We start from the raw sequence: 14,200 nt of genomic DNA, 5'->3' as shown, positions 1-14,200 counted from the left end.
CCGGATGGTATTGCGATCCCAAAAGGTCCACATGCGGTTTTTGGGGTAATTATACTTTAACATTAACATGGCTACACTAATTGGGGCCACATGCTCAGGTGTAGACACACACCAAACACAGGTGAAACCCTCACGTCGACCCTTTATCCATGTCGACCTTTTGGTGTGTAAAGCCATTTCCCTGCGCGTCCCAGACTGCGCGTATAACAGCCTACTAAACGTAGTAGAGGAGACCGGACTGACCACTACAGAGACCAGCTATAATTGCCGCACACCTGGGTAATCTTATGTGTGACCCTGCAAAAATGAACCACTAAACATGCCAACTACCATTCCCATAATGGGGGTAGGGTTAAGGGCGGGGCTACACAACTGACAGCATAGCACGCACAACTTAGTCAGGCGATGCAGTGTTCCACCACTAACTCCCAAGAGTCACAGTGGCCGCCCAGGGCTTAGGTGTGGTAACCTACAGATGCTGAGCTAGAGCACCAAACGTCAGGACGTTCCCCAGCTAGACCACTATGAGACCAAACTGGACTCGGATTAAGCTGCTCAGCATTTTGGCTACAGGTCCATACACACTGGGCGACCGAGCTGAAATCAGATCAGTTTTTTCACTCAAGCTGCTTTCAGCTCAAAAGCCGCCGCAGCGTGTACGGGGCAGCAATGAGCTCTGGTGCGCGCTCCCGCATCATCTCTGGCCCCACCAGTACATGAGTGACGGGTGGACAGCTTTCCATAGTGCCCTGCTACGGAAAGTCATCCATCCCCTGGCAAATCCCCCAGTGTGTATGACTGCAAGTGTGAAGTCTACACTGTGTATGGCCACCCAGACAAGTGTTTCGGTGCGTGGCCATTATTTCTTGTAGCATTACCACACCTAAATCAAATGTCATTCTGTTGCACAATTTATTATGGACTCAACCTTTATTCTCTGTTTAAAGTTCATTTACTGGATTGTAGCAGATAGTTCTTATTAAGATACCTTCAGCTAGGGAACAGGTGAAGATATCGGCAGGTCTGTATAGGAACCAGGATGGTGCCAGTAACAGCCGTCAGTGATGTAATAACCAAACACTGGGCGTTATCTGTACGAGTAGGAGAATCATTCATTTCTCATTAGCCAAACACTGACTGCAGCATAAATCAGCCGACAGCTGCTGCATTTATTTATATTCCATGTATTGGTGGGTGAGGGGTATACGGTATGTCATATTACACTTCACATAACATGCGTTACGTGCAAGTGCATACACATTACATAACAGACGGAAATAAAATAATGGCTGACACTTCCAAGTCTATTAAACCGTTTGTTTCATGCACTTTAGAATAAGAAACCAGCCGATCAGTAGATCTGCATTATGGGAAGCTCTATCTCAAAGTGACAAGATAGTGACCTCACATAAGCTACAAGGAAAGTCTGGTTTTATTCTTGGGATTCCAAGTTACTAGATGAATATCAGGTATTTACAGTTAAAGCAGATTTTAGAACTCGAGGAGGCTCGCAAGCCAATCAGGAGGGCCTCAAGCTCTGGGTGAACAGTGATTGTTCTATACTTCATTAACATCAGTCAGCCCCAAATCACCCCGCGCACACTGGAGCAATGTAGAAAAGCCCCCCCCCTTACTTCAGTGTGCACCCAGCTTAACTCTTAAGGTGCCCATACACCGGTCAGATCTGGCCAGATTCTGCAGGATCGGCCTGATATATCGGATGTGTTTGACATACAATCCGATGCGTGGTCCCCACAGGATCTGATCCAGAGATCTTAGGTGCAGCACATAGGATATATCTTAATTCGGACCCATCAGCGGCACATCGGGGGTGCTTTTTAGCACCCGTGATGTATTGCATCCTATCAGGACCATAACTAGGTGTGTGCCAGCGGCGCCTAGCACAGATGGCACACACCTATGGCCTGCAGAGGGGAAGCGCTAGACAGGAGAGGAGCTATCCAAAATCTACATCCTCTTCTGCCGGCTACTGTGCCCGTCATGACTGGCAGCAGTGCAATGTGCCTTTCGAGACCCCACCACTGGCAGCCGGGGACAGAGGCCAGCGGAACATGCCGAGGATGGGCAGAAGATGTTACACTCACATTCAAATCAATCTCTCAGCCTATCTGCAGCCGTCCATTGATTTGAATGGGAGTTATGAAATCTCCTGCGCATGTTTTGCTGGCCTCTCCCCTGCAGAGGGGGGGGGATTAGTAAGGGGTCAATTCCCTTGAACTCCCCTTTTTCTGCATGTCTCCCTGCTGAGGCCAAGGACTACACACCACACACGTAGCCCAAGTGCACGGACAGACACCAGCATCATCAGTTCTACCCCTTTCATACATACATGGAAATCCTGGATTTTGGCAGGTGCATTAACCAGGGACTTCTATATACGTGAATGCAAGCAACCCAGGACTAAGGCCCTTATTCTGGTTCACTTGCAGAGGCTAATTCCTTTTCAAATGGAAAAAAAAACATGTGCACTGCAGGTGGGGCAGATGTAACATGTGCAGAGAGATTTAAATTTGGGCAAGTTATTTTGTTTCTGTGCAGGGAAAATACTGACTGCTTTATTTTTACACTGCAATTTAGATCTCACTTTGATGTAAAACCCCACCCAAATCTAATTCTGTCTGCACAAGTAACATCTGCCCCACCTGCAGTGCACATGGTTTTGTCCATTTGAGAAGGATTTGCCTTTGCGAGTGAACCAGTATAATCCCCTAAGTCGGGTCACAGAACTGAGACAGAAGAAATGGACAGCTTTCTAGGCCCAGCAAAGTCCCGGGTCACATGTCTGAAAGCTAAACTATTACAGCAAAGATCTGTCTGTCAGCTGCAGAATAAAGAGATACGCCACCGAATCAGGAATGAAAGCGTTGCGTCTTCTCAGCTATACCAATCAATTGTAAAGGAACTAAATGCTTGAGTGAAGTCAGGCCCGCTCGAGTCAGGCCCACTGTGAATGTAGTTTGGAAATGCAGGAGGATCACATTGCATAATGGGAGATTGCGCTGTATAATGACAGCCCTCAGTGTCCTCATTGCACAACACAGAATATTGTGAAAGAACATTTTTGAGGATGTTTCATTGTAGGGCAGCGCGGACGGTGTAATGGTTAGTATTGCTGCCTCACGGCACTGAAGTCATGGGTTCGATTACACCATGGCCCTTACTGTGTGGAGTTTGTATATTCTCCCCATGCTTTCATACATTCCCTCGTACCCTGGTTTTCTTCCAGTATCCAATAATATACTTAACCCCAAAAAGTGTGTACGTGTGTGTGTGTGTGTGTGTGTGTGTGTGTGTACATGGCCTCACTAGATAACGCTAGAAGTGCTCCTGCTGTCACAGTCTCTATATGGAAGTAAAGCACCACTTACTTGAATGGATGTCCGTCGTCAGACTTCTGAATTGCTTGCAGGACCCCCTTGTATATTCTAAAGCTGATGCTGACGGAGAGTAGACCCAAGGCAATGTACGCGCTCACACTCACTATGCTGAACACGGTCAGAGACAGCAGCAGGAACAGGCTGGCTCCAAACACCGCTCCCGACTTCTTAATGTCCCGCCAGTACAGGAGGTCGACAACTAGCAAAGGAAAGAGAAAGCATTACAGTTAGAGAGCGTCGTACACAATCTGTATGGTAAGTAATAACGGTCGCGCCCCATTCAGATGCACCACCATCGTAGTAATACATACTGGGAATGGGAGAGCGACAATGTCATATCTGGTAACAGAACATTTAATGTGAAAGTACAACAGTGTAGAACAATGTGTCAGGATCACAGCGAGCGCCAGGCAATGTGTTTCACTCACTACTAAATATGGTTTAGTTCACCGAAGACAAACCTGGCAAAGGCTCGCTGGTGAATAACGCACAGGGAAATGCCAATTATGCACACAATGCTACAAAGCAGAAGTAGGTGCCCAATTCTACCACGCCAGCAGCCCCACATTGTGCACAGGGCCACGTTTCCAAACCCACTCATCTCGCATTTAAAACCTCCTACATAACAGGAGAACACATACTGTGAGCTATATAGGAGGTAGAAGACAGCTGCAGCCTTATTGTATAGTTGTGGCGTATTCTGACTACTACTGTATACAGACATAGGGAGTATTCAATCTGTGCCGCCATTTATGTGGTGGAAATAGCAGCACTTGCCAATGCTGACGTGTCTGACAGATTCAGCGTTTTAGATTTATTTGAATCTCAATTGTTGGAAACGGACGTAAAATTTTTAATTTGCGGCTGATTCCGACAATTTAAACAGCCCAGTTTATTTATAGGTGGAAGACAGCTAGATCTCATAGCTAATGTACTCTATGGGGTGTATTCAATAGCTGTCAGCACTGCATTCTTGTCGGAGACAGCAGGTTCCGCCTAGAATAGGTCAGAAGGGATTCCGGCCTACTCCATTCTAGCTGCTTTTTGCTGACTGGTCAGAATATTCAGACCTGTCTGAAATCAGGAGGAATAGCCACGAATCCACCTGCTTTTGACAGAAACACGGCCAAATGCGACTTTGGCCCCGTTTCCGGCAATCTCAATTAGACATAAAAAGATGTTGGATCGAGCCAGAGAGGACGGCGCTGGGTGAGAATCAGCTGCTCACCTGGCTACGTCCTCCCATCTGCCGCACTCACCTGTCCAGACGCTGGGCAAGAGCAGCTCACCAGGCCCCGTCCCAGCCGCCGCGCTCACCCGGGTGAGTATCAATCAGCGGCCAAATCGGACATTCAGATATGTCCGCTGCATTGAATAACCCATGTCAGAATGGATCCGACAATTGAATATACCCCTATTTGACGCCAGCTCCAAGGGTTAGATACTGGGTCCGGTGTTTCTTTACAACCCATATAAATACAATACAATCCCACCTACATGTGACACGAGGGACAGTTTAGCTGGAGGCAGCAGGATATCATACAGAGCACTACACGCAGACAGGTTTATGTTCCACAAAGGGCATTGGTCCAGCTGCAGCCGCAGGGATGCAGCGCATTATCCGATTGGTTGTTAGGGATATAGCCTATAATAAACACGCCTCCATGTTATGGCTGGCATGCTAATGAGGAAAGGAAGGAGTGCCAGAAAACCAACAAATCGCCATAAATGCCCTATGTCACCCTCTAATCATTAACCCGGACCTGGAGAAATTAGAAGCCCACAATGTTAAGATGGAATGGGCAATAACCAAAAGGGAATCGGATGACGCCAAACCATGCCCACAGAGATGAAATAAATAGGAGTTCACTAACCATAATGTAAGCACTGCCAAACAGACGAGCGGATGACATCAGCCCAGGCCACGGTTAAGGACTATTACAGTGTACAGAACAAGCAGGCTGTATAGGGGCCGACACACGGGGAGATTTGCTGATCGCTCAGCACACAGGTGTGTGTCAGCGCTGTGTGATCTGTGAGAACACTGGCCCTGACCGGTGAGTGTTAGGGTTGCCTAGCATGCTGGATACTAATTGGGCCGAGCACCGTTATGGCCCCTACAAACGTGGACCCCATTAGTCAGAAGGGCCGCTGCTATAATCACCACCTTATCCTTCTGCGAATGTGATTATCTACATTACAGGTCATTATGATGATTAAAAAAAACAAGTGTTTGGCAATTTTCACACCCGTGACGACAAATTAACTTTGTCCTCAAAGGGTTAAAATGTGTCCTGAATCGATGCTTCTTGCACATCCTGATGGTGGTGGAATGAAAGCAGTTTGGGGAACAGAAATCGTCTCTCTCAGCATTTCTACACATGTTTGTAACCCATTGGAATGAACATTATTAGGAGTCATGACACCATCACCTTGAAACCAAGAATTTCCCTATTTTCCCACCTGCTGAGGGGGCTGCACACAAAAGTTATTTCACAAACGGACACAAACAAAAGAGACTGCAAGTCTGGAACCGGCGTGGAATTGTAATTCGCATGCAAGTCCCCTGTAAGATCAGGCTGCAGACCCCAGCTCACAGCAAATTGGATTGTGCCCGCATGCTAGCTCATGAACGGATCACTGCAAAGGGATTAATGTGGCACTATGTAGGGAAAGATTACAGGGCAGCCCTGTTACAGTCTCCTCTGAACATGCAGGGGGGGGGGGGGGGGGGGGGGGGTGCAGTATTTAGCAATTAAAGGAAAAACTAACAAACGATTTCCCTCCAGAACTGCAGCTTTCTCTCAGACTTTGGGCTGACTGCAACACGTTTACAATGGGGATTTCGATTAGGAGGTCAGTAAAAGTAGCTGAGAAAGAAAGCAGCTGCTGCTGGCGACATTTGGTAGGGATGGAACAGAAGTGGCATCTGCTAGCACTATAAATAGCAGCCTGCATCCATGCCGTCCATGTACAGCTCTCCCCGCGGGACACCCAGTCCTCGCACTACCAGCGGCCCGGGCTGTGCGCTTTCTATCTATCAAGTAAAAATGTATAAAGCAAAAACCCAGAGGAAAGTACGAGTGCCCAGCAAGCTGCACAGAGCCACTACAGGAGCCGTGTGACCAGGGGAAACACAATTATAACATGCCAAAGAGATTATCAAGGATTTAACCATGCAGTAAAAAAATGGCTCCAGCCCCAGCTCGGAGCCTGGCTAACGCACTGACCAGCTTTGGAATCCATCCTGGGGCAGCTCACAATGCACTGAGACCTTCCACAGCTGACTGACTGGAGCTGCTGTCACTTCCTGCCGAGAGAACACGCAACTGCCTGCTGAGAACACACCCCCACACCCCACACTATACACAGCATGCAGTCAACGGGCTTCATAAGGGGGGAGGTCTCTATACAGTCTCATTATAAGGACTCAGAACACCCCTGCTATAGCACAACCTGAAACAGTTTCCATCTAACAAGTTGGGAATTCATTTCAGCCCAATAGCCTGGAACAGTCGGCGCAAAGATTGTGACCGGCGGCATCGCTGGTGCGCAGGAAAACCAGTGAGGTCTGGCTGCCGCATTAAGCAGGAACGTGGATAGTGTGACATTACAATCAAAAGGGTCCCGCCATATAATACAGAAAGCCCAACAACACCGATTTATAGGAAAAAAATAAAGGCGAATAGATAATTCCTGCAAATAACTACAAAGTCAAAAATAATTCATTTATGTGTGGCAAACTAAGTGCGCACTTTAGGGTGCAAAAACACACACAGACTCACACACAGACTCACACACAGACTCACACACAGACTCACACACAGACTCACACACAGACTCACACACAGACTCACACACAGACTCACACACAGACTCACACACAGACTCACACACACAGACTCCGGCTATTTCAGAAAAGGGTGGAATTACTCAATAATCACTTTTGGTCAGTTTTAGCGGATGTGTCAGTACAGTGGTTCCCAAACTTTTTTGTTAAATCACAAACACCCGAGTATCAGAATTATATATAATGCACCCCTAGGCCAAAAGTTTCTTTAATGAGAAATATAAAAAAAAAAATCTTATATTAAGTTGTGTGGCACAAGATTCGCGTCTGTTTGACCACATATTTTATGATTGACAGCCACCAGCACGGATTGTAGCCGTTATTTTGACCACCCGCCCGAGGCACCTCAGGGTGCCTAGGCACACAGTTTGGGAACCACTGGGTTAGTAAATACCATTAGTCTCTGCTTATTCTAGATCGTACAGTGCACTAAGACATAAACCAGAGAATAAAAGGTCTCTGCACGCAGTTACCAAGTTCAGTAAACAGAAAAACAAAAATGACGTGCGACCGCTCACATTACTTTAATACGGGGATCAGAGAGCTCACTCAAAAATAGGGTACAAATAGGCCACAAGCCACAGCATAGAGAGTGTGGAGTAAGCTTCTGGGGGAAATGTTTTACAAGGAGCGTCACATACCTTCCATCCTACACTGCAGGAAATAGAATGTTGCACAGTAACGCAGTGGACAGGTGTTAAAGCGCTTGGAACTTTCGGGAGACCCAGGTAGGCTCCTCCAATGCATTTACATGGTAGTGTGTATGGTGGCCTAAGAAACACGGCACGTGATTGGGTGATTGGGCGTGCTCGGGTGCTCATGTATTCAGATGTGTTTGCTTGCTCAGGGAATCCGGTGCATTTGAACGTTCACATGACTGGGTAGTCAGGAAATCTTAAGGTCACAAAGGTCTCTAGTGTCGGGGGACCCTTTAGCTCACCTTTGTACCATAGCTTAAACCCCCCCCCCCTCAACAATACCCACTCTGCATGGTCTAGACACACTAGATACTATTGTTTCCACATTGCCCTCCAGCTCTAAACTGGGGAATATGCAGGGTCTGCTCCACCCTGCCCCTAACTGGGGAATATGCTGGGTCTGCTCCACCCTGCCCCTAACTGGGGAATATGCAGGGTCTGCTCCACCCTGCACCTAACTGGGGAATATGCAGGGTCTGCTCCACCCTGCCCCTAACTGGGGAATATGCTGGGTCTGCTCCACCCTGCACCTAACTGGGGAATATGCTGGGTCTGCTCCACCCTGCACCTAACTGGGGAATATGCAGGGTCTGCTCCACCCTGCCCCTAACTGGGGAATATGCAGGGTCTGCTCCACCCTGCCCCTAACTGGGGAATATGCAGGGTCTGCTCCACCCTGCCCCTAACTGGGGAATATGCAGGGTCTGCTCCAGCCTGCCCCTAACTGGGGAATATGCAGGGTCTGCTCCAGCCTGCCCCTAACTGGGGAATATGCAGGGTCTGCTCCACCCTGCCCCTAACTGGGGAATATGCAGGGTCTGCTCCACCCTGCCCCTAACTGGGGAATATGCAGGGTCTGCTCCACCCTGCCCCTAACTGGGGAATATGCAGGGTCTGCTCCACCCTGCCCCTAACTGGGGAATATGCAGGGTCTGCTCCACCCTGCCCCTAACTGGGGAATATGCAGGGTCTGCTCCACCCTGCCCCTAACTGGGGAATATGCAGGGTCTGCTCCACCCTGCCCCTAACTGGGGAATATGCTGGGACTGCTCCACCCTGCCCCTAACTGGGGAATATGCAGGGTCTGCTCCACCCTGCCCCTAACTGGGGAATATGCAGGGTCTGCTCCAGCCTGCCCCTAACTGGGGAATATGCAGGGTCTGCTCCAGCCTGCCCCTAACTGGGGAATATGCAGGGTCTGCTCCAGCCTGCCCCTAACTGGGGAATATGCAGGGTCTGCTCCACCCTGCCCCTAACTGGGGAATATGCAGGGTCTGCTCCACCCTGCCCCTAACTGGGGAATATGCAGGGTCTGCTCCACCCTGCACCTAACTGGAGAAAAACTGCTCCATAACAAGGCACAAGTCTCCTCTGTACCAGAATCTTCACAATGACATCATGTCGGGTAAAAGATCGATCACTACTGGTCAAAAGGCAATAGGGAGACATTGCCAAAAGGGTAGACATGCTAATTGTCGGCACATGAAAGAGGTCAACACGAGTAATTCATGGATTTTCTTTTGTTTTTTATAAACAGACTTGCTCTTACTTCTCCAACCATGTTGTCATAGAGGGGAAACAGTGTGCGAGACACCGAACCTGAAGCGTGGTGCGGGAACCCATCACCCTAATTGGGGTCCATGCCAACATAAGCACGAGAATGTAATTGCATTAGTGCGGACCTAATTGCCCACACCCAGAACGTTGTGTATAATGTCACTGTGTGGTGCAGTAATGGGTAGGCCTGGTAGCAGCGGAGAGTGCAGAGCTGAGCGAGGTGTCCTGGCACAGCAGCACCCTGACAGCCAGGGCCATGGAGCAGACACTAAGTGTAACAGCATTGGTTACAGCACTGGAGAGGAGAGTGAAAGCTTTGGTAAATAGAGATTAAACTGCATCGCATAGGCCTGGACAGGGAGTAACCCATCTGAAGACCATCCTGCCTGGTATCAATTGTTCAGGCTGCGATTGAAATGGCGGAACGGGAAACTTGCGGCATTCGCGCACAAATAAGCCATTACGCAGCGTTCTTTATGCCATCACGTCACCATAGTGCTGAAGACCATTTCAAGAAACGGATTTAAAATAAGCCACAGTAAATTCAGGAGAGGGCAATTTAACTGTTCTATCCCACATCTGCCACTAGATGGCACCAAAGGGAACAAATGAACAGTCGCTCGTTCAGGTGCAAATAGCCGATGGAGACATTTCATATTGCAGCCTCCTAAGACTGAAACGCGTAAGAAGTTGGGAATTGCAATATTTAGATGGTGCAGCCACTTTGCGTAGCTAAAATGGTCACTTATGGGTACACACAGCGCACTCGTGCCTGGTGAAAAGGGAACAACTGATTTCTTCGGATGAGGGACAATTAGGTTTTGGTACCAATAAAACAAACCGGGGTCATGTGCAATACTAGAGAGGTGTACTTGATAAAGGGCCAGTACGCACATTGTATCAAGCGTCACATGGCCGTAGGTACAGCCCCGCACAAAGCGCGTTATGTAATGTGCGTCATGTAGCTCTCACTGAGAGTCATGTATGGCAGCAGTGTACCTGGAGATGGGAAGACGTCTGAGACAGAACAGGATGAATGAATAAATAAATAACAATAAACCAAACCTGTAAAGGTCTGTGTAAAGCCGGTCATTCCTCACAGGGCCTGACAGACACTTGGCTGGTGACAACTCTCCACAGACTGCACCGCATCAGCCACGAGGAGGCTGCACTGCCTCAGCCTGACATACATGTGTGTATCTGTGTGCGACTGTCTGAATCTGTTTATAATGCATAATGGAAACTAGGGAGTAGAGAAGCAGCAGCACCATAGCACTATCAATACAGAGACGCTTTAGCACAGATATTACAACAGAATTTATTAAGTGGAACCTCATTAAGCTGTTTTGTTGAATCACACTGTGCTCAAGACACACACTAGCAATGCTGCACAGGACCCAGGAAATGGGGGGGGGGGGGGTTACTAGGTGTGACTGTAGCAGCAGTGCATGAAGACACATATGTAGGCCCAGACTATTAGATGTGAGCTGTGGACAGCAGCTTCGCAGGAGGACGCTCAGAGCTAATTAGTGGTGGCAGACGCAGAGATCAGCTACTGTAAATGGCTGGTTAATGTGCATCTGTCCCATAGTCTCTATGCCACCCTAAGGCTATTAAATACCTAATTCCATATGAATGAAAGCATGGTTAGGAGTGACAAGGTGAATGAGAGAATCCTGCAGGGGATACTGGGAACTGGTGCTACAATCACATCTCCTTTTATTGCATTTTGTAACTGCACAGCACACCCTAGCCAAATATTGGTGCCGCTGGTTGATATCGGTTACGGCTTGTTTTCTGTTTTTAAAGATCTCTCTCTCTGACTGACTCTTCAGAGCGTTATTTCTCATACCGATTTTACACCAAAATCCCAGATCCGACCGGGTATTTGGAACACTGTTCCAATATTGGTTGGCTCCTGGATTTTGCCCATTTACACTGCAGTGTCGACCCGGGTCGGCACAGTTTACATTGCACACGGGTGCAGCACTTGGAGATGACAATCTCTAAGCTCTGGGACCGCCAATTGCCACACCGAGACCACCGTGCTGGGGGCAAGCTGCTGGGCTGTCCCCAGCCTCCGTGCACCCCTAGCCCCGAGGTGAATGGATTCCCCCATACAGGCATGCATTCACCCCCTCCCTGGCTCTGCTGCTGTCTGCACAGTACAGCAGACAACAGCGGAGGCGGTGTGCGCCCCCACCCAACCTCCATGCTGACTGCAGTTGGGAGGTTCGGCTCCGCCATTGGTGTAAATGGGAGCCTGGTCGGATGACCCTTCAGGACCATGCTAGGATTAGTGGGGAAATGGACCAGTGGTTGTTTTGTTTTTCCAGTACCCCTTTTACCCTGATGCTGACCCGGGTCGACCCCAGGTTTCTGACTCAGTGCAAAAGGTGTATTATGTCCTCATACTGAGCTGGTCTTGTGCAACCTACCTGAGGAGGGTCATTAGACAAAGACACCAGGTATTTGTATTCCGCTGTAGATAGCGTGATAAGATTAGCTGGATGGGATAGGGCAGAGTAATACAAGGTACTCCAGCTGACCTTTGCCCGGCAGTAATGTTTCTCAACTCAATAAGATTAGTCACACTCCAGATATAAATACAAATTATCTTGTTTTAATGATATCAATGCCTCATCTTCCAGGTGTACATATGGCCTGTAGTGAGGTCGGTCATTGACCCTACAGAGACCATTTCCAGGGGAAGACTACATCAGCCCTAGAGCATTGGCTTATTTCCACATGTACCAGCGCAGTTATACAGGATCCTACCAATATAATGGGATAAAGGGGCCTACACATGGGGAGATGTGCTGAGCGATGCTAGATTACCCAGCAATGCGTTGGCATCTGTCAGGGACAGGGTTCTCCAGTGAGAATATGGGCCCAGACCAGCATTTAACTACATTTATCCAGCATGCTGGATATTAATCGCCGGGGTGATAGCGACACGCGGGGCCACGCATCCCTATCACTGTGGCCCCTACACACTGAGCGATGTAGGGGCATTTGATAAGCGATCTAGTGAGATTGCTTTGAAAATGCCCCAGAATCGCCCCGTGTGTAGGCCCCATTAGACTACGGGCTTGTAATATTACTCCAGAGCACCAGCTGAAAGACAAAACCTATTCAGATCATCTATAGAACCACAATCAGAAAGCAGAGGAAAATAAACCGAACAAGCAGAACACTACGAGGGAATAGCTGCACAAAATACACAAACTGTTCCATTCTTTGCCAGCAATCCAGCAGAATACAGTCAAAGTGAAAGCTTAGTAGCTACTCAAACTATAAAAGCAACCGCTCAATGCTAAATAAATGGCCTACTAAACCCTCACATTAATAAGGCTGCTGCTACATGTAGGGTTCTGTACTAAAACGAGACGTAAAACAGTCAGATGAATGCTGGTTACCTAGAAACTCACCCCCAATCCTCAGCACTGAAGCGGATTAAAACCTATTAAGCTAAACCATTTAAGAGCGACTGTACAGCGACGGGTAGCTGTGCCCTCCCGCATCATGTGGCAGCACGGGGGGGGGGGGAATTACCTCTTTGTTTCCAGTTGCTCGGTTGGCACTCCATCTCTGCCCAGTAATCCTTTGCTGGTAGTGAGGGAACTTACAGCATACCCCTAGATGTGCTGCTGCAGCTTCCGAGCCTCGGGTGTGAACTGCAGACAGATTGCCCTCTGCTCCACTGCTCAAGGGTCACCTGACTGCCAGATGGGCGTGCTGCAGTGATGTCACCAGACGGCTAGCACCACATTGTTCTCCCAAATCCCCTGATCACTTCATAGCCCTGGGCAGGCAGCAGTAAGGCCACTGCACAATGTACAGGTATCTGCATATGTAAATGAGGAATCTCTAGGAGACAATCTCTCCCTTTAACCCTTCGCTACCTTCTGCTGTAAATTTGCGACATACCCAAACATCTCACTACAAAAAGCACTTGACACTCAGACAGTCAACAGTTTCATGTTGTAGACGATTTGAGCAATAAATACAATGCGATTGGTTCACAAGACAGCCAGCAGCATCGCAGCCAATCACAAGGCGGCCAGCAGCATCGCAGCCAATCACAAAACCCAGATAGGACATGAAAATATATAAAAAAAAAAACATCAATTAAATCATGGAATGAAGGGTTAATCTGCAGCCCAAAAGTAAGAGCAAAGCCAAATGCACCAGAGAAGGGATTAACCCTTTAGATCCGGAGATATTTATTTCATTTAGCAAGACCAACCTGCCCGCTTCACATTACAGATAAAGGATCGGCTACATCAGGCGTGGCGAAAACATGACCCGTCAACTGTTGTGAAACTACAAGTCCCACCATGCCCTGCAACAGTTTTGCTATTAGGGAGTGTTAAACCTATGGCAAGGTATGCTGGGATGTGTAGTTTCCCAACAGCTGGAGGGATGCAGGTTGGCCCTGTCTGGGCTACATACAGACTACTGCACAGGTAACATCAGGACCTCTGCGATCAGACAGCATTCATATAACATTGTGTTACACTCACATCTCTCTGCCAATCACTTTGTATAAACCCAGGGCCCGTGCAAGGTTTCTCGGCACCCTAGGCAAACTGTTAGCCCAACGCCCCCCTTCCCCCACCACCAAAATGTGGTCACGCTACACTATTTTAGCATGTCCTGTCCCCAATGGGGGGGGGGGGGGAGTCCGATTATTT

General features: G+C 48.4%; 1 protein-coding gene across 5 annotated transcripts in view; it reads right to left on the bottom strand.

Annotated features, from left to right (window-relative positions):
- RTN4 (reticulon 4) overlaps window positions 1-14,200 on the bottom strand; it is a 50,809-nt gene that overhangs the window by 14,935 nt on the left and 21,674 nt on the right. For 3 of the 5 annotated variants that reach the window (XM_083175211.1, XM_083175212.1, XM_083175213.1), the window contains one exon: window positions 3,390-3,597. In XM_083175211.1, coding sequence (XP_083031337.1) covers window positions 3,390-3,597 — 208 coding nt within the window. Of the gene's footprint in view, window positions 1-3,389; window positions 3,598-6,628; window positions 6,741-13,058; window positions 13,215-14,200 lie in introns of those variants that run through there. The other 2 variants (XM_083175214.1, XM_083175215.1) reach the window with 2 other exon arrangements.

This window comes from Crinia signifera, chromosome 3, assembly GCF_055691185.1.
Source record: "Crinia signifera chromosome 3, ASM5569118v1, whole genome shotgun sequence".
Lineage (NCBI taxonomy): Eukaryota > Metazoa > Chordata > Amphibia > Anura > Myobatrachidae > Crinia > Crinia signifera.
The sequence above is the reverse complement of the archived record's forward strand: the minus strand, read 5'-3'. Positions and strand labels throughout refer to the sequence as shown.